General features: G+C 39.8%; 1 protein-coding gene and 1 pseudogene across 1 annotated transcript in view; one reads left to right on the top strand and one right to left on the bottom strand.

Annotated features, from left to right (window-relative positions):
• LOC121329794 (presenilin-1-like) overlaps positions 1 to 13,050 on the bottom strand; it is a 53,894-nt gene extending 40,844 nt beyond the window's left edge. Inside the window, exons 1-3 of the mRNA XM_041275608.1 lie at positions 12,860 to 13,050; positions 10,402 to 10,514; positions 3,811 to 4,049 (exon numbers count right to left, since the gene is read on the bottom strand). Coding sequence (XP_041131542.1) covers positions 3,811 to 4,049; positions 10,402 to 10,476 — 314 coding nt within the window. The 5' untranslated portion in view covers positions 10,477 to 10,514; positions 12,860 to 13,050. The remainder of the gene's footprint in view (positions 1 to 3,810; positions 4,050 to 10,401; positions 10,515 to 12,859) is intronic.
• LOC121329795 lies at positions 827 to 1,630 on the top strand (annotated as a pseudogene).
• Positions 13,051 to 18,567: the final 5,517 nt, after the last annotated feature.

Genomic DNA, 18,567 nt, shown 5'->3' with positions numbered 1-18,567 from the left:
TTGGAATGACAACAGTATGTACTCATGCAATTTATTCAACCGATGAGATGCCAGTGAGATGTCGAGCATACCAAGCCTCCCCACAAAAGGCGGCCTTAATACAAGAACACCTTCAGCAGATGATGAAGGATGGAGTTATCGAACCATCTTCATCGGATTGGTCAGCTCCAGTTGTTTTCATACCAAAGCATGATGGAACATACTGGTTTTGTGTTGACTATCGACGGCTGAACAGTAAAACACAATTTGATGCCTACCCCATGCCACTGGTTCACGACATACTGGAGTCCTTAAATGGAGCAGCCATTTTCAGTTCTTTGGATCTCCGTTCTGGTTACTGGCAAGTAGCTATGGAAGCAAACTCCATAAGAAAAACGGCCTTCGCTACTCCCTTTGGCTTATACCAATTTAGGGTGATGCCGTTTGGTCTTAAAAACGCTGCCGCAACCTTCCCGCGTCTTATGGAGCAGGTACTGGGAGAGTGTAGTGGGAAATGCTGTTTCATCTATATTGATGATATAATCATCTATTCACCCAATGAGTTCCAGCACTTGAAAGACTTAGAGTGGGTGTTTAAGAAACTCAGCCACGCACACCTTACTTTGAATCTGGCCAATTGCAAGTTTTTTAAAACCACCTTAAAGTTTCTAGGTCATGTTGTGGCCAAGGAAGGAGTGTTTGGCGATCCTGACAAACTGAAAGCTATTCAAGCGTACCCTACCCCTACTAACCTTAAGGAACTACAGCGGCACATCTTAGCCATAAGGACCCGTCTTTAGGTGGAGTGCCCTCCGATTGCCTCAGCGTTCCCAGTTGGACGTCCAGCTTTTTTTTTGCTTTTTTTTAAAGGAGCTCCTGCACTTTACTTTGGCCATGGCGGGTCGGGGAGGCGTGGCACGATCAAACGGGCCAGCTGCTGGAAACAAAATCTGCCAGTTCAAACTGGTGCTCCTCAGGGAGTCCGCTGTAGGCAAATCCAGTCTGGTGCTGCACTTCGTAAAGGGACAGTTCCACGAGTACCAAGAAAACACAATCGGGGCTGCCTTCCCCACACAGACAGTCTGCTTGGACGACACAACGGTCAAATTTGAGATCTGGGACACGGCCGGGCAGGACCGATATCACAGCCTGGCACCGATGTATTACAGAGGGGCTCAGGCTGCCATCGTTGTTTATGACATCACTAACACAGATACATTTACACAAGCTAAGAACTGGGTAAAGGAGCTTCAGAGACAAGCCAGTCCTAACATAGTGATCGCTTTGGCAGGCAACAAGTCTGATTGCCGTGGATTTCCAGGAAGCACAAGCGTATGCTGATGACAACAGTTTGCTGTTTATGGAAACTTCTGCTCTTACCCTCTCTTCTGGTGGTGGATGCATGTAGCAATTTTTTTTATTTTTCCAACTCCCCCCGCCCCCCCTTCAATTAAGGGCCTGGGGGGGGGTACACCTTCCCAATATTGGCATCTTTATTTTGTGGTAAATAGCATGATTTATTTATTTATTTATTTATTTTCATACTTTTCAGTCTGTATGCACTGTGGCTATGAATCAAGTCTTTACAGAAAGGAGAAGAAGAAGAAGTTACTGTAGGACATTCACCTTTTTGTTCTTGAGCCACTCCAATGTTGCTTTGGCCTTGTGCTTGGCATCATTGTACTGCTAAGAGGTGAATTTCCTCCAAAGCTTCAGTTTTTTAGCAGACTGAAGCAGATTCTCTTGTAGTATTGTCCTGTATTTTGCTTCATCCATTCTTCCTTCAATTGTAACAAGATACCCAGTCCCTGCTGATGAGAAGCATCCCCACAGCATGATGCTGCCACCACCATACTTCACTATAGGGATGGTGTGTCTTGAGGCATGGGCAGTGTTAGGTTTGCGCCACACATAGCGCTTTGAGTTTTGGCCAAAAAGCTCTATCTTGGTCTCATCTGACCACAAAACTTTTTCCCACATCGCAGCTGGGTCACTCTCATGCTTTCTGGCAAAATCCAGACGTGCTTTCAGATGGTACTGTTTGAGTAACGGCTTCTTTCTTGCCACCCTCCCATACAGGCCAGTGTTATGCAGAGCTCTTGATATGGTTGACTGGTGCACCATTACTCCACTCCCAGCCACTGAACTCTGTAGCTCCTTCAAAGTGATCGCTGGCCTCTCTGTGGCTTCTCTCACAAGTCTCCTTCTTGTTTGAGCAGTGAGTTTTGAGGGACAGCCTTGTCTTGGCAGTGCCTGGGTGGTGTAATGCAGCTTCCACTTTCTGATTATTGATCCAACTGCACTCACTGGGATATCCAAACACATGGATATTATTTTGTACCCTTTCCCTAATCTATGCATTTGTATTACTTTATCTCTAACTTCTGTAGAATGCTCTTTGGTCTTCATTTTCCTTCAGATTCACAGCCTTACCAATGATCCTTCCAACAGTGGGGTTTTTATCCAGAAAATGTGACAGCAACTTTAATGGTTCACAGGTGGAGGCCAATGGTAAGGTAATAGTGTCCTCGTTAGGGCAATTTATTTCATCGGTGCAAACTGGGAGCTTCCACAGCACAGGGGTTGAATACTTATGCAAGCAAGATATTTCAATTTTTTATTTTTCTTAAAAATATTTCCTAACATAAAACCAATGTCACCTTACAATAACTGATTCTGAGTTTCAGTGTTTTAAAATCAAATATCAAACAGAACGAAATTTCAATGTACCATTTGTAATTCGGTAATATGAGAGAATTGGTGAGGGGTCTGAATACTTTTGCAAGGCACTGTATATATATATATATATATATATATATATATATATATATATATATATATATATATATATATAATGTGTTTATAAATCTCCACTTGTACAGCATTGTGGATATAAAGAAAATACTACATTAGCCTTACAATACAAATGGACTGTACTGCTGTCTAAATACAATGTCTAAATATGGAACTTCCATCCTTATTGCCAATTAGCCTTTAACAGGGCTCTACAGTGTAAAGTTAACAAGACTGGAAAAGATCAAACACTGAGATGTGCCTTGTGTCCATCCTTGAATATCTAAAAATAGAACAATGGTGCACTTTGCTGTAATTGTATTCTGTATTACACTATAACACAATTTTTGTTCCTGGGTAGTAAGTGTTATTTCCTAATTGTTTATGCCTCAGAAGTATAAAAAATGGCTATTATTCCCCATAAACTTTGCTTTTGTGACCAGGACAGTGATATTTAAAAATATCACTATTTCCAATGGGAAAACGGGCAAATGTGCGTCTTTTCGTTCACATAAAGTCAGAAAAAAACAACATATGAATCCAAATTAACATGTATTTATACTAACGTAATACAAAAATGACTACAAAAGATTTAGAAGTGAGTAGTTTTTCGAGATTTACGATTATACTGTATTTACAGTATAACCTTGCACAGGTGTGAGTGTCTAATTAGTCACATAGGCATGAGAGAAAGAGAAGAGAAATACACAGTAAATGGGAATAAAGATGTGAAAATGATTAGAAACATGCCAATTAAGATCTTAAGTGTTTTGATGTGGAGTTCTGTTCAAATGGAAGCGTATTACCTTCAAACATACATAGCACCATCTAGTGAGACCTGAAGTAACTGCAACTGTCTTACCTATTACCAATAGTTCCACGGAGCTTGACTCCCAATCCCTCATCTCTAACCAGTGGGCTGCACTGGTCCCTCCAAGTCCCTCAGCTCCAACCACGAGGCCTCACCGCCTCCCCCCCAGTCCCTCAGCTCTAACCTAAAAGAAGCCAGTCTCTTTTCTGTCCCAGCTCAATACTCACAGCTGCCCGTCCTTCTGTGTGTAGAAGCTGACAGATTTGATGGTTGCCACGACGACGACCATGCAGAGTGTGACAGGGATGAAGAGCATGATGACGTGCTTGGCTCCGTACTTCAGGGTGAGCTCCTCATCCTCGTCCTCCTCACTCTCCAGGCGTTGGGAAGGGCGCGCCGAGGGAGGCTGTCCATTGAGCTCCAGGTCTGCCCCCTCCACCACCTGTCTCCTGTCCGCACCCTCACCCTGCAAAAATCCAAGCACACACACATCGTGCAGTAAGACATTAGAGCATTAGAACACTAGAGCTCTTCTGACTGGGATAATAGACTGCTGTGAGGGGATTTAAAAAGAGTGCAAATGTTTTCAAATCCATTTAGCACTCATTTAAAGGGAGGCAGTGATAATGTTGCTAGTGCTAATCAAAAGTTAAGAAAGCTGATTTTAAAACCTTCAGGTAGCACGCCTTTAAAATCGAATCCTTTTTTTAATAAGGCACCAGCAATATTATCTCTGCTTTATTATTTGTGAATGTTGCTTTCTAAAGGGCCATAAGTTTACATACTCTCGCACTCAGCATGACATGTACTTACACCAACAGATTTAACTGACACCTGCAGTGTATAAAAGTCATGGCGCCCTCTAGTGGACTCAACACTAGGTGCCTTTGCCAGGGAATGTAGTAGCCACTGGCCAGCATTAGACTATAAAAACTGTTTTGTTAATCACAGACTTATTGTAGCTTTATTTCAGCTTTAACACAGGGAAAGTTGGTTTCCCTTAACTTCCTGTGTTAAAGGTAATAGGAGCACACCTAATTCTGTACACAAGAAGCTGTGCCTATTATCTGTAATGCAAGAAGTGAATGGGGAGAGGATCCTACAGTGTAGTGGCAGCTTCAATGAAAATTAAGTCTGGAAAAAAGATGAACATCCAGATAAAGTTAAAATTAACAGGGCTGGGCTCCGAGGGGGTGGTGCTCAATTGACCGAGCGCTTGCTTTCCTTTGCAACCCTGCTACTGTGTATTTACCTAATTGGTCACTGGGCCTTAAAATGGATTACTGAGTTAGCAATTTCAGTCATCACAGATCACAAAACAGTGAGTGCAAGCGACGGCAGTTGCGAAGTGCTTTATGAAACACACACAGCACCGACCTCTGCATCCTCACAACCTCATCGCAATCGCAGACTTATGACACGGGCTCCAGGCTATTCCACTGCCGACCGTGGATGGAAGTTCCCAAATGGCGGCGCACAACTGGCCAAGCGCTGCCTGCGTGACCTCGGCTCAACGCACACCAGTGACCCCTGTGGTCTGTCCGGATGCTTGCGAGCTTGCCTGTAAGCTGCCCAGGGCTGCGCTGACAGCCCACGGTTTGGAGGACAGCGTGTGTTCATCTTCATCCCTCCCGAGTCAGCGCAGGGATGGTAGTGATGGGCTGAGCCTAAAAATAACTTGACATTACTAAATTGGGGAGAAAACAACAAAAATACTTGGCGACCACTAAATAAATAAAAATAATAATAAAAATAAAATAAAATTCAACAGGGCTCAGTCCAGCTCGAGTGGACCAAAATCCTGGGGAGGGGTTTCCTCTATCTGTATCTGGTTTTGTAAATGTGAGGAGATGAAAGTGAAGAATCCTGAAGGTGCTTCAATAGGTAAGGAATGGCTGAATTCTTGCCACTTGAAGAATGAATAATTGGGTATGTATTGTTAGAAATCCTGTACTTGTTTTTAATCTGGAACTGCTGCCGTCATTTTATCAGGAGCCCTGTGAGAACGAGCTGTACTTAGGGTTCTTTGTTCTGGTTAAATGAATACATTCCAATCTGAACTGGTTTGGTTTAATCAAAATCTTTATGTACTGGTCTGCACTGCATGTCTGGAGCAAATTTGCAGTGAAAAATGACAGCTATATATTTCTAAAACTCAGATTTAACAAGATCTCAGACCCAGACCTGAGGTCAATTACAACTGTAACTGTGCAATTCCCAACTCTTCATTATGTATCCACTACACACTACTCACATATGGGTCCCTCGCCTTTCAAACAGACGCACCACCCTGGCCCTGACCAGTGCACAGTGTGGTGGGCGTGGTGGCTCCTGGTAGGGTGTATGATATGCTGCACACAAAAAGTACACATTGTGGTGCCTCCTGGTAGGGTGTATGCTATACTGCACACATACAGTGCACAGTGTGGTGGATCCTGGGAGGGTGTATGCTATACTGCACAAACGAGCAAGATGGGCATGGCCTCCTCTCGTTTGTACAGTGCACAGTGTGGTGGATCCTGGGAGGGTGTATGCTATACTGCACACATACAGTGCACAGTGTGGTGGATCCTGGGAGGGTGTATGACATATTGCACACATACAATGCTGTAGCATCCCAGTGCATGAATGAAAACTTTACATAATGATCTAGAGAAGAAAACCATCAATAACATTACATTGGTAATATTTTCTGTCATGCTTCTGAGTATGCTTGTTGCACTATTTCTGATTGAGCACAGTCCAAGAAAGTGGGATTGTTTTACTGTTTCTGGTAGTATAAACCATGTTTTAAATGGTGGTGCAATATGAATACAGTAGAACCTGTCTTAGCTGATGTCATTGGTTCCAAGGGTCCATGAGACATGTGAAAATACTGTAACTCAGAGGGAGTCTATTTACTACATTGTAGTTGCCTTATCAATGTCAGGTACATCAGTGGGTCTAAAACACTGCAGTACGTACTGCAACTACAAAGAAAATCTGTGAATATTATTGCAAAACAAAGCCCTGTAATACAGTATTTGGCCATTTACAAAACAACCAACATAAGAACATAAGAACATAAGAACATAAGAAAGTTTACAAGTAATTCGACAAATCTAGTCGTTTGGTTCTTAGTAGCTTATTGATCCCAAAATCTCTTCAAGCAGCTTCTTGAAGGATCCCAGGGTGTCAGCTTCAACAACATTACTGTGGAGTTGATTCCAGACCCTCACAATTCAACAACCGTACTTTCTCAGTCCATGTCCAAGTAATTCGACACTGAACATGGTTAACATTTTTTTTTTTTTATTTGATTATTTTTTTTATCTGCAACTGTCCTGCTAAGAGCTGAATTTACTGTTTTCGACCCTAATACAATACAGTTGGCTACGTTCCCTCTAAGACTATAATTTAGTTAGCCACTGTGGCTAAAATAACTTAACATATTTAGGCCACTGTGGAAAAACTTTAGCCACTTAACAAAACTATAAACACATTATAAACATACTGTTTCAGCAAAGCAAATTTTATTTGAAAACACGTAGATATTTAAAATGTCAGACTCTACCATTTACAATACATAAATATTATATTTAAAATCGCACTTTAACTCTGATTCCCATTTAACAAATGCCAAACTCAGTACCACATGAAAAATCATCATTACAGATTTTCTAAATCTAAATAGATTTGCAGAGATATTCATGTACTGCATAATTCTTTACATTATTTTGACCGACGCGGTTTTTTTTCCCCCACTACAGAACGATAAAGAAAAATTGTGCCAGTAGACATTGCTATTATTAGCACATGTTAATATTAATGCCTCCCTGATCAACCGCAGCTCTAGTTGCACAAGATTGTACTAATGTGGTTAATATTAGTAGGATTGTACAGCCACTACTGTGTTTAAAAAAAACTTTTTTTTTTACCGTGTTCTTTCACCTGTGACTACTGACAGTAATATTGCACTGATTCTGACATTAAAACTCAATAAATTCTCTTTAAAATAATGTGTTTATTATTTTATTAAATTATTCCTCTTTCAAATTCACTTTGTTACTATTTCCAAAATATATTTCAACACATTTTAAAGAGATAGCAAACAGAAAAAAAAAAAAAAACAAAAGAAAAAAAAAAACTTAGCTGTGATCTTTCAAAGCTACGTGTTTCTGGCTTGCCGTCTGTGAAAATGTTCTTTCGGGACCAGAGGGTATGTTTGAAACCACGACTGCTTCACCTCCCTGTAACTAATATTACGCTCAGATTTTAGTTGTGGGTAATGGGTGACTGGTATTCCTTGGGCTACATCTTTCAGAACATGATTCTGGTAATTGGTCTGTACAATTTATTTTCTAACATTTTTTACTGTTTGGATGCCATGTATTTGTTGTTTTTTTTTTTTTTTTTTTTTTTATTTACAAGCATTGCGTCCACTGACTGTTTATTTGAGTCTCTGTCCTCCCGCCAAACACAACGTTTGTGGCATGCACATGTTACATGATCAAGCGAAAGAGCTTGGGCAAAATGACATCAAGCTAGTCTGTACTGATTCATCTACCAGCACACATTGAATGTGCTGCCAGTCTTATACAAGTACATTTTTCAAAGCCTTCGCCAGCTTGGCGAACTTCGGGAAAAATAGTTGAGCCACAAGGGAAAACGTTTCGCTTGTGGCGTCGAGGCGAGCAGCTAGCGGGAACATAGGTTGGTAGTAGCATGAGTAAATAACACATACCAGAGGACCATAATAAAAGGTATCGTATAGTACAGGATCCACTATCTTACAGATTCTACTGTATTACAGTTTAATCGTAGAAAACGCTGGTTTTAAGCATGAAGTGCAACCTCTGTGATAAAATGACAGACTCTGAGCAGGCCATCCAAAAATGACTACCTGTACAGGGATGGAAATAAGACTCCTATTGCATAGGTGTTTGATCAAGTCTTGGTATTACTACAAATGTAATGACACACCTGAGCTTGTTCATACTCTGCGGCTAATCAAGCTGGTAACAGTTTGATGGGTGAAACTGCTACGCAATAGGAGTCTGATTTCCATTTTCTGCTGCACCATTCCCCAGGATCAGCATACACCCTCTCTCCAGCACTCATTTGCAGCCACAGATTGAAGCAAGCCTTGGTATTAAAGCCGAGCTGTTTTTAGAAACACACAGACATCACCACATTGCAACATGCTTAAATAAGGAGCAAACTGAAAAAAGAGGCATTTGTAGAACTAAAAACATATTGAAATGTAAAGTCCTTGGCCACCTCCCTTTTTTCCCCCCTATAGACAGGATGGAATTATTGGCAAGTGTTAGTTTTGCTGTACAGTGCATTAGCACCACCCCACATACAGTAGGACATGCTGACAGAGCAAGGTCCTTCAGGTGACATGTTCTAGTTATCTTTATTAGAACTACGTTTTAACTCTCGCCTCAGAGTAACATTAATGATGTTTTCTTTAAGTTGTATTGAAGTGCTTTGACTCAGAGTTCAGGAGCTGCTCTTCAGTTTCACCACTAGATGGTGCTGCTCTTACATCTAGAAAGCCACTTTGGCTGATCTAGTCTTAATACATATCTGTTGCAGGATAAATAAATAAACAGCAGTTCCAGAACTCAATCAAATCACCTTAATACAGACTTATCAAATCAGAAAATAAAAATCAGTATGTGTGTCCAGTAATTGCAATGAGAAGAACTCAGAATGGCTGCACACACCATAAAGGGTGCAGCAGAAACAACATGACATTGTGAACACGTTTCCAGCCTGCTAGTCCTGCAGACTCAGACATAATGAGCGAGGGTGTATCCACACTGAGGAGCTGTAATAGCAAGATGTACTGTTCAGCTATTACTCATTCGCGCACCTATACAAGCACAGGGATGCAGAGCAGTTTGATCCATCCCTGGTTTTAATGAGAGTTCAGTGAGACACACCTGAGCTTGTTACCTATACACACTGTGGCTAATCAAACTCCTATTAAAACCTGGAATGGGTGAAAATGCGACGTGATAAGAGTCTTATTTCCATCCCTGCAAACAATATGTTGATGTACCTGTAGCTGCAAAAATGGAGAGAGTAATAAATTGGACACCAGTTCAAAGGTACTACGACCCCCAACCAGAATGATTTCAACCACAGCACTAAGTACAAGTGCTTCCCTCCCAGTCCCAGAGCTCTAACCACTAAGCCACGCTGTTTGCTTTGTATTATTAACATTCTTCTGTCTCATGTCCACTTGTTTTTATGCCTAAACTTTTTTATTTTTTTAATTTAGTCGCCGCCAATTTTTACCCCGGTTTTCTCCCCAGTTATTATCTGTATCCTCGTCTCACCGCTTGCAACCCCCCCACCAACTCAGGAAACGGTGGCTGCAGTACACGTCCTTCAAAACGTGCTCCTGCCAATCCGTCATTTTTCGCACTGTGGATCCACAGCGATGCCACCAGACCTATAATGCTGGAGAACAACACAGATCTGGTGGCTCCACTGCAGAACCACTATTGGCCACAGGGGTCGCTGATGCGTGGCGAGTCGTGGATTTCCGTGCCAACCTAAGCCCTCCCTACCTGGGCAATGCTTGGCCAATTGTGCACCGCCCCCTAAGAACCCCCGGTCACGGTCGGCTGTGACATAGCCTGGATTCGAACTTGCGTTCTCCAGGCTATAGGGCACATCCTGCACTCTGTGTGGAGCACCTTTACTGGATGCGCCACTCAGGAGTGCCCATTCCTTAAATTTTCTGACCTCGCTGCAAGCGTGACTTCGGGTGAGGAGAATTTGATTTGACAAATCTGAAAAATAAATAAATAAAACAGCCTTACCAAATTATTTCTGTTGGTATCTGAAAAACCCTCAGACAGTTGCTCATGCAAAACATTTGCCAGGTTTTCAGCCATTTGAAAAATCTGTCTCCTCTTCAGGTGTTCATACAAACCTAAAGCAGCAAAACACAAAACAAGGAATTTGATGGGGGGTCTAAAACAGCAGCAGTGTTAGTCAATATGCCATTAACATTGTTTTAATGTTTATGGGTCCAGTTATCAGCTTTCTCGCTGCAGAGCTTTAAGAGCAACTTGGTACGGGTATTGAATATCGGCCTTATGTTAGCAAATGTATTTTGTTGTTGTTAAGATTCACTTTGCACTATTTTCTGCTTCAGTCATTACCTCCTGCTGACTTTTCAAAAGTTTAAGCACCCCTACTGCCTCAATAGAGAAGTAAGAATCATGTCTAACCTCCAGGTAATGGTACACCAGAGTGTAATTATTAACCAGCCCTTCTAACACTCTGCCCCTAGGAAAAGTAACACAAAAGTTAGAAATACTAAATAAAAATAAAATTGGAAAAGCAACTGAAAAGGAAAACAGGAGGGATCCACCACCATACTTTAACTTTGTGTAAACATAATCTTTAAATAAAAGGTATAAAAGGGTGTGTTGATATTTGACAGTAAGTCATCTATTAGTAAATGACAAACTTACACAGAAGTTCATTTTGTCACTCACTTTACAGCTTGATGCCTCCAATGAAGGAAGTAAAGATAAAAGTGCAGTATCTTGGCAACAGGATGATTCAGAGGGGTGGGAACCAAGGAGCAAAGTCTGTAAAGTATGTAGTGGTGCACAGTGCTCTCACCCGGAGTCTGGAGTCAGTTCTGTACTGTATGTATGTGAGTATCAAGCCCAGCACAGTGGTGCACAGTGCTCTCACCCAGAGTCTGGAGTCAGTTCTGTACTGTATGTATGCGAGTATCAAGCCCAGCACAGTGCTCTCCTCTGGAGTGACACGCTGCACATACTTGGGGATTGACCAAGAATTCACAAACGTTTTTGTTCTTACTGTATTGTCATTAGGTCCACTGTAGTATTTACTGATGCATAATTACTGTTTTTAGAAAAACATTTAAAGTAAGACCCTCATTGAACAGTTAAAGTTATAGCACAATACTATGCCAGTTAGGAGAAATGCTGCTTACATGGCCCATTCAGTAAGGAAACTACTGGTTAATCCTACATAACTATAAAACACTCAATTGTGCTAAATCTAGAAATACTCAAAGATTCAATGATAAACGTTTCAACTAGATGTTTTTCTCAATGTCTTCTTTGTCATTGAAAATATTAAGTTTCTTTTTTACACTACTATTCAGGACATTTCATATATAGGGCAAGATTTATTTTGGACATCACATATATAGGGCCAGATTTTACCACTGTGCTTTAGTAGCAGAAGAGACAAACTCTTAAAGCTGTTGTGTCCCACAAATCGTCTTCCACATCAAAACCATACTGCACTCTAAGAATATTTGTTCTGTGCACTCTCTCAAGTAACAGGCCTTGGTGACAGACATGTTTGTTTACATTCCCCAAAGACAAATTTAACAGGAGACAGAAGCGTTCTGCTCATTTGAAACCTGCCTGCTGCTAGAGCGATACATAAACCCCACAGACATTCTCACACCACTGCTTGCAGCAGACTGATGTTATAATTGTTCAAACTCAAAACAAAATAAAAATTATAGTCGGATTTTTTTCCTCTAAATTGTGTTTGAGAGTTACACAAAATATAGCAGAGAATTTGTTAACGGTCATAAAATACATATTTTAAACCCGTAAGGGGCACTAACAATACATATGTAAATACAAACAACTGCATGTGACTATCGCATGTAAACCTACAACTAATGAGTAAAGGTAGGCTATGGCTCCATTATGAAATACATGTTGTAGTTTAAACGTGCAATCTATATTTAAATGATTTAGGTCTCAACTCTTCACAAAACAGTTAGATACGGAGCAACATCGCAGTAATGCTGAGAGCAAATCGTGATAATACACAAACCAGAGCCAGTGTTACACTGGACATGTCTGTAAAGCGGGATGAGGACTCTTATTTTCAGTCTGTGTAAATTTGTAGAGATTGCTGAGTTTTTTTGCAGTTCAACGAATTGGAGGCGTTGGTTTATCAAAACAAAAAAGAAGAGATCAACAACACATAACAGGATGTATCACAATGATCGGTGCTCATCCAAAACAGCCAGCCAATCAGTCATAACAAAATATTCATTAACTCACTAAAGATTTACGTATGACTATAATCCCACAACGGGAAACCTGGGAGAACAATATAAAACCTAGGAATTACTTTATTTTTAGGTGATTATACAAAACACAGATAACATACCAGAAAAAGTTGATGGTGGGCTTTTCGAACAAAGAAAACTAGCCTCTCGTAACACAACTTAATTACTCAGCTGTGCAGAATATGTGCTTATCTTACCTGGTTGAAGTCCAGTGATACAGCGCTAATCCAACACCGATATCCTAAAGGTGTATTTGAGGAATTATTGAATGTACGGGTTATTTCACTGGGATATTAATGTTACTGAATCGAACACTTCTTCAACCCTTACTATTTGAGTTAAGGGACCTACACCCTCCTACTCCACAATTTCCTCTCGCACCCAGGCAGGAAGTGACTTCACTCGTTTACTGCGTATAGTTGTAGTCCAATATATTTCTCTTCCGTTCGAAGACGACACATGCAGGAATGCTGAACCACACAACAGAGAAACAAATTCAATACATTTAGCTGTCTCACTAAAAAAAAAAAACACAAATGAGAAGAATAAAAAAAAACACACAAATGAGAAAGAAGAGTCATTTTTAAATATATTCTTCAGTATGATGTATGATATATACAGCTCTATATCATACATCATACTGAATATACATATATAATATATATATATATATATATATATATATATATATATATATATATATATATATATATATATATATGTGCACAGCAATGGAAAAAATTAAGAGACCACTGCAATTTTTTCTTAAATCAGCATTTCTACATGTATGGCAGCCATTCCATTCCAGTGTCTGTTGAATTCCAACACAGGCACACCTCATTCTACTGAATGAGGTACTGATTAGGGGATCACCTGAACCAAATCTTATTTAACGAGGAAAAGTATAAAAACCACTCCTGCGGTCATCACTATCCTCTTGCAATAGGACCAGCTGGATGGCAAAACAGTGCTAGTAGTACCTCAAAAGTAATTGGAATAAAAAAATAACTATGACCATGCCCAAAGAGTTGAAAAGGAAAGTTTTGAGTGAGGAAAAGAAGGGCTCAATTCTGGCTTTACTGGCAGAGGGATACAATGAGCGTCGGGTTGCTTCCATCCTTAAAATTTCAAAGACGGCGGTTCATAAGAACAAGGTCAAGCAGCACAAATTGGGGACAACAAAGCTACAGACCGGCGAGGGCGAAAACGACTCTCCACTGACCGGGATGACCGCCAGCTCATTCGAATGTCACTCAGCAACTGTAGGATGACATGAACTGACCTACAAAAAGAATGGCAAACGGCAGCTGGGGTGAAGTGCACGGCGAGGACGGTTTGAAACAAGCTCCCAGAGGCAGGGCTTAAGTTGTGCAAAGCTAGAAAAAAGCCCTTCATCAATGAGAAGCAAAGAAGAGCCAGGCTGAGGTTTGCAAAAGACCATAAGGATTGGACCGTAGAGGACTGGAGTAAGGTCATCTTCTCTGATGAGTCCAATTTTCAGCTTTGCCCAACACTTGGTCGTCTAATGGTTTGATGGAGACCTGGAGAGGCCTACAAGCCACAGTTCTCGCACCCCCTGTGAAATGTGGTGGAGGATCAGTGATGATCTGGGGGTGCTTCAGCAAGGCTGGAATCGGGCATATTTGTCTTTGTGAAGGACGCATGAATCAAGCCAAGTACAAGGTTGTCCTGGAAGAAAACTTGCTTCCTTCTGCTCTGACAATGTTCCCCAAGTCTGAGGATTGGTTTTTCCAGCAGGACAATGCTCCATGCCACACAGCCAGGTCAATCAAGGTGTGGATGGAGGACCACCAGATCAAGACCCTGTCATGGCCAGCCCAATCTCCAGACCTGAACCCCACTGAAAACCTCTGGAATGTGATCAAGAGGAAGATGGATGGTCACAAGCCATCAAACAAAGCCGAGCTGCTTGAATTTTTCCGCCAGGAGTGGCATAAAGTCACCCAACATCAATGTGAAAGACTGGTGGAGAGCATGCCAAGACGCATGACAGCTGTGATTGAAAATCAGGGTTATTCCACCAAATATTGATTTCTGAACTCTTCCTAAGTTAAAACATTAGTATTGTGTTGTTTAAAAATGAATATGAACTTATTTTCTTTGCATTATTCGAGGTCTGACAACACTGCATCTTTTTTTGTTATTTTGACCAGTTGTCATTTTCTGCAAATAAATGCTCTAAATGACAATATTTTTATTTGGAATTTGGGAGAAATGTTGTCAGTAGTTTATAGAATAAAACAAAAATGTTCATTTTACCCAAACACATACCTATAAATAGTAAAACCAGAGAAACTGATAATTTTGCAGTGGTCTCTTAATTTTTTCCAGAGCTATATATATATATATATATATATATATATATATATATATGTATATATATATATATATGTATGCTATGTATATATATATATATATATATATATATGTGTGTGTGTGTATATATATATATATATGTGTATATATATATATATGTATATATATATATATATATATATATATATATATATATATATATATATATATATATATATATATATATATCATATATATATAGACATATAGATATACATGTATCACATGTATATATGATGTGTAGGTATCTATACACAGTGCCTTGCAAAAGTATTCAGACCCCTCACCAATTCTCTCATATTACTGAATTACAAATGGTACATTGAAATTTCGTTCTGTTTGATATTTTATTTTTGAACACTGAAACTCAGAATCAATTATTGTAAGGTGACATTGGTTTTATGTTGGGAAATATTTTTAAGAAAAATAAAAAACTGAAATATCTTGCTTGCATAAGTATTCAACCCCTGTGCTGTGGAAGCTCCCAGTTTGCACCGATGAAAGAAATTGCCCTAATGAGGACACAATTACCTTACCATTGGCCTCCACCTGTGAACCATTAAAGTTGCTGTCGCATTTTCTGGATAAAAACCACCACTGTTGAAGAATCATTGGTAAGGCTGAGAATCTGAAGGAAATTGAAGACCAAAGAACAAAGACCAAAGACCATTCTACAGAAGTTAGAGATAAAGTAATACAAATGCATAGATTAGGGAGAGGGTTCAAAATAATATCCAAGTGTTTGGATATCCCTGTGAGCACGGCTGGATCAAGCATTTAAACTAGAAAGGAAGGGGGGAGAAATCAACAAAAAAACAGAAGGGAGACCACATCAAAACAAGAACAACAACTCAGGTAAGACAACCATTAAATGTATTTATCTAAATGCTAGAAGTATCAGAAACAAAATTCTAGAACTTGAAGCTACTGCACTAACAGGTAACTATGATGTGATAGGTGTTACAGAAACGTGGTTATCTGAGAGTGATGGGGACGAATATAATATTTGTGGGTATACACTGTATAGGAAAGACAGGCAGGACAGAAGAGGAGGAGGGGTAGCGCTATACATAAGAAACAGTCTTGAAGCCCAGCGGTTAAACCTGGACAAAGAAAATAAAACCGAATCAATATGGGTCAGAATAACAGACAAAAATTCAAAAGGCATAATAATAGGAGCATGCTATAGACCGCCAGATTCAGACGGTGAGCACAATAATCTGTTATACAATGACATTAGAAATGTGTGTAGCAAAGGAGAAGCCATACTAATGGGGGATTTCAACTTCCCCCAAATAAAATGGGAAAACCCGGTGGGTAGCGCGAAGGATGAAATAGAAATGGTGGAAATGACAAATGACTGCTTCCTAACACAATTTGTGAAGGCACCCACTAGAGGGGAGGCATGCCTTGATTTAGTCTTTTCAAATAACGAAGATAGAATAACTAAAACAGAGGTCAGAGAACCACTGGCAAACTCAGACCATAACATGGTCTCATTTGAAGTGTTTTTTAAATCCCCAAAAGTAAAGACTAAAGCTTAAGGTTTACAATTTTAGAAAAGCAAACTATGAAGGTATGAAACAGAGACTAACAGAAGTAGATTGGAGTAAAATAGAGAAAACACCCACAGAAGAAGGATGGTTGTTCTTCAAAAATGTAGTACTAGAGGCGCAAAACAATTACATCCCTAAAGTAGACAAATCTAAATGTAAAACTAAATTGCCAAAATGGTTTAATAGATCAATTAAAAAAAATATTCAGCGAAAAAAGGCACTTTACAGAGCATTAAAAAAGGACCAAAAAGAAAGTACGCAGAAAGAGTACACAGAACTGCAAACGCAAGTCAAAAAGGAAGTTAGAAAGGCCAAGAGAGAAATAGAAATGAACATTGCTAAGGGAGCTAAAACCAATTCCAAAATGTTTTTCCAATATTACAACAGCAAGAGAACATTCAAAGAGGAGATTAAATGTTTAAGAGATACAAATGGCAAAATCGTAGAGGAAGAAAAAAAAATAGCAAATATGTTAAATGATTACTTTTCACAAGTTTTTACAAAGGAAGATACTGACAACATGCCCCACATGTCATCCAGTTCCTATCCAGTTTTAAATAACTTTAGCATAACTGAGGCAGAAGTGTTAAAGGGACTAGGAGCTCTTAAAATAAACAAATCCCCTGGGCCGGATGAGATCCTCCCAGTAGTACTCAAAGAAATGAAAGAAGTAATTTACAAACCGCTAACCAAGATCATGCAGCAGTCTCTTGACACAGGGGTGGTACCGACAGACTGGAAAATTGCAAACGTAATACCGATCCACAAAAAGGGAAACAAAACTGAACCAGGTAACTACAGACCAGTAAGCCTGACTTCTATTATATGCAAACTTATGGAAACTATAATAAGATCCAAAATGGAAAATTACCTATATGGTAACAGGGTCCTGGGAGACAGTCAACATGGTTTTAGGAAAGGGAGATCGTGCCTAACTAACTTGCTTGATTTTTTTGAGGATGCAACATCGATAATGGATAATTGCAAAGCATATGACATGGTTTATTTAGATTTCCAGAAAGCTTTTGACAAAGTCCCGCACAAAAGATTAATTCTCAAACTGAACGCAGTTGGGATTCAAGGAAACACATGTACATGGATTAGGGAGTGGTTAACATGTAGAAAACAGAAAGTACTGATTAGAGGAAAAACCTCAGAATGGAGTGTGGTAACCAGCGGTGTACCACAGGGATCAGTATTAGGTCCTCTGCTATTCCTAATCTACATTAATGATTTAGATTCTGGTATAGTAAGCAAACTTGTTAAATTTGCAGACGACACAAAAGTAGGAGGAGTGGCAAACACTGTTGCAGCAGCAAAGGTCATTCAAAATGATCTAGACAAGATTCAGAACTGGGCAGACACATGGCAAATGACATTTAATAGAGAAAAATGTAAGGTACTGCACGCAGGAAATAAAAATGTACATTATAAATATCATATAGGAGATATTGAAATTGGAGAAGGAATCTATGAAAAAGACCTAGGAGTTTTTGTTGACTCAGAAATGTCTTCATCTAGGCAATGTGGGGAAGCTATAAAAAAGGCTAACAAGATGCTCGGATACATTGTGAAAAGTGTTGAATTTAAATCAAGGGAAGTAATGTTAAAACTGTACAATGCACTTGTAAGACCTCATCTTGAATATTGTGTGCAGTTCTGGTCACCTCGCTATAAAAAAGATATTGCTGCTCTAGAAAGAGTGCAAAGAAGAGCGACCAGAATTATTCCGGGCTTAAAAGGCATGTCATATGCAGACAGGCTAAAAGAATTGAATCTGTTCAGTCTTGAACAAAGAAGACTACGTGGCGACCTAATTCAAGCATTCAAAATTCTAAAAGGTATTGACAGTGTCGACCCAAGGGACTTTTTCAGCCTGAAAAAAGAAACAAGGACCAGGGGTCACAAATGGAGTTTAGAAAAAGGGGCATTCAGAACAGAAAATAGGAGACACTTTTTTACACAGAGAATTG

This window comes from Polyodon spathula, chromosome 17 (genome assembly GCF_017654505.1).
Source record: "Polyodon spathula isolate WHYD16114869_AA chromosome 17, ASM1765450v1, whole genome shotgun sequence".
NCBI lineage: Eukaryota > Metazoa > Chordata > Actinopteri > Acipenseriformes > Polyodontidae > Polyodon > Polyodon spathula.
The sequence above is the reverse complement of the archived record's forward strand: the minus strand, read 5'-3'. Positions and strand labels throughout refer to the sequence as shown.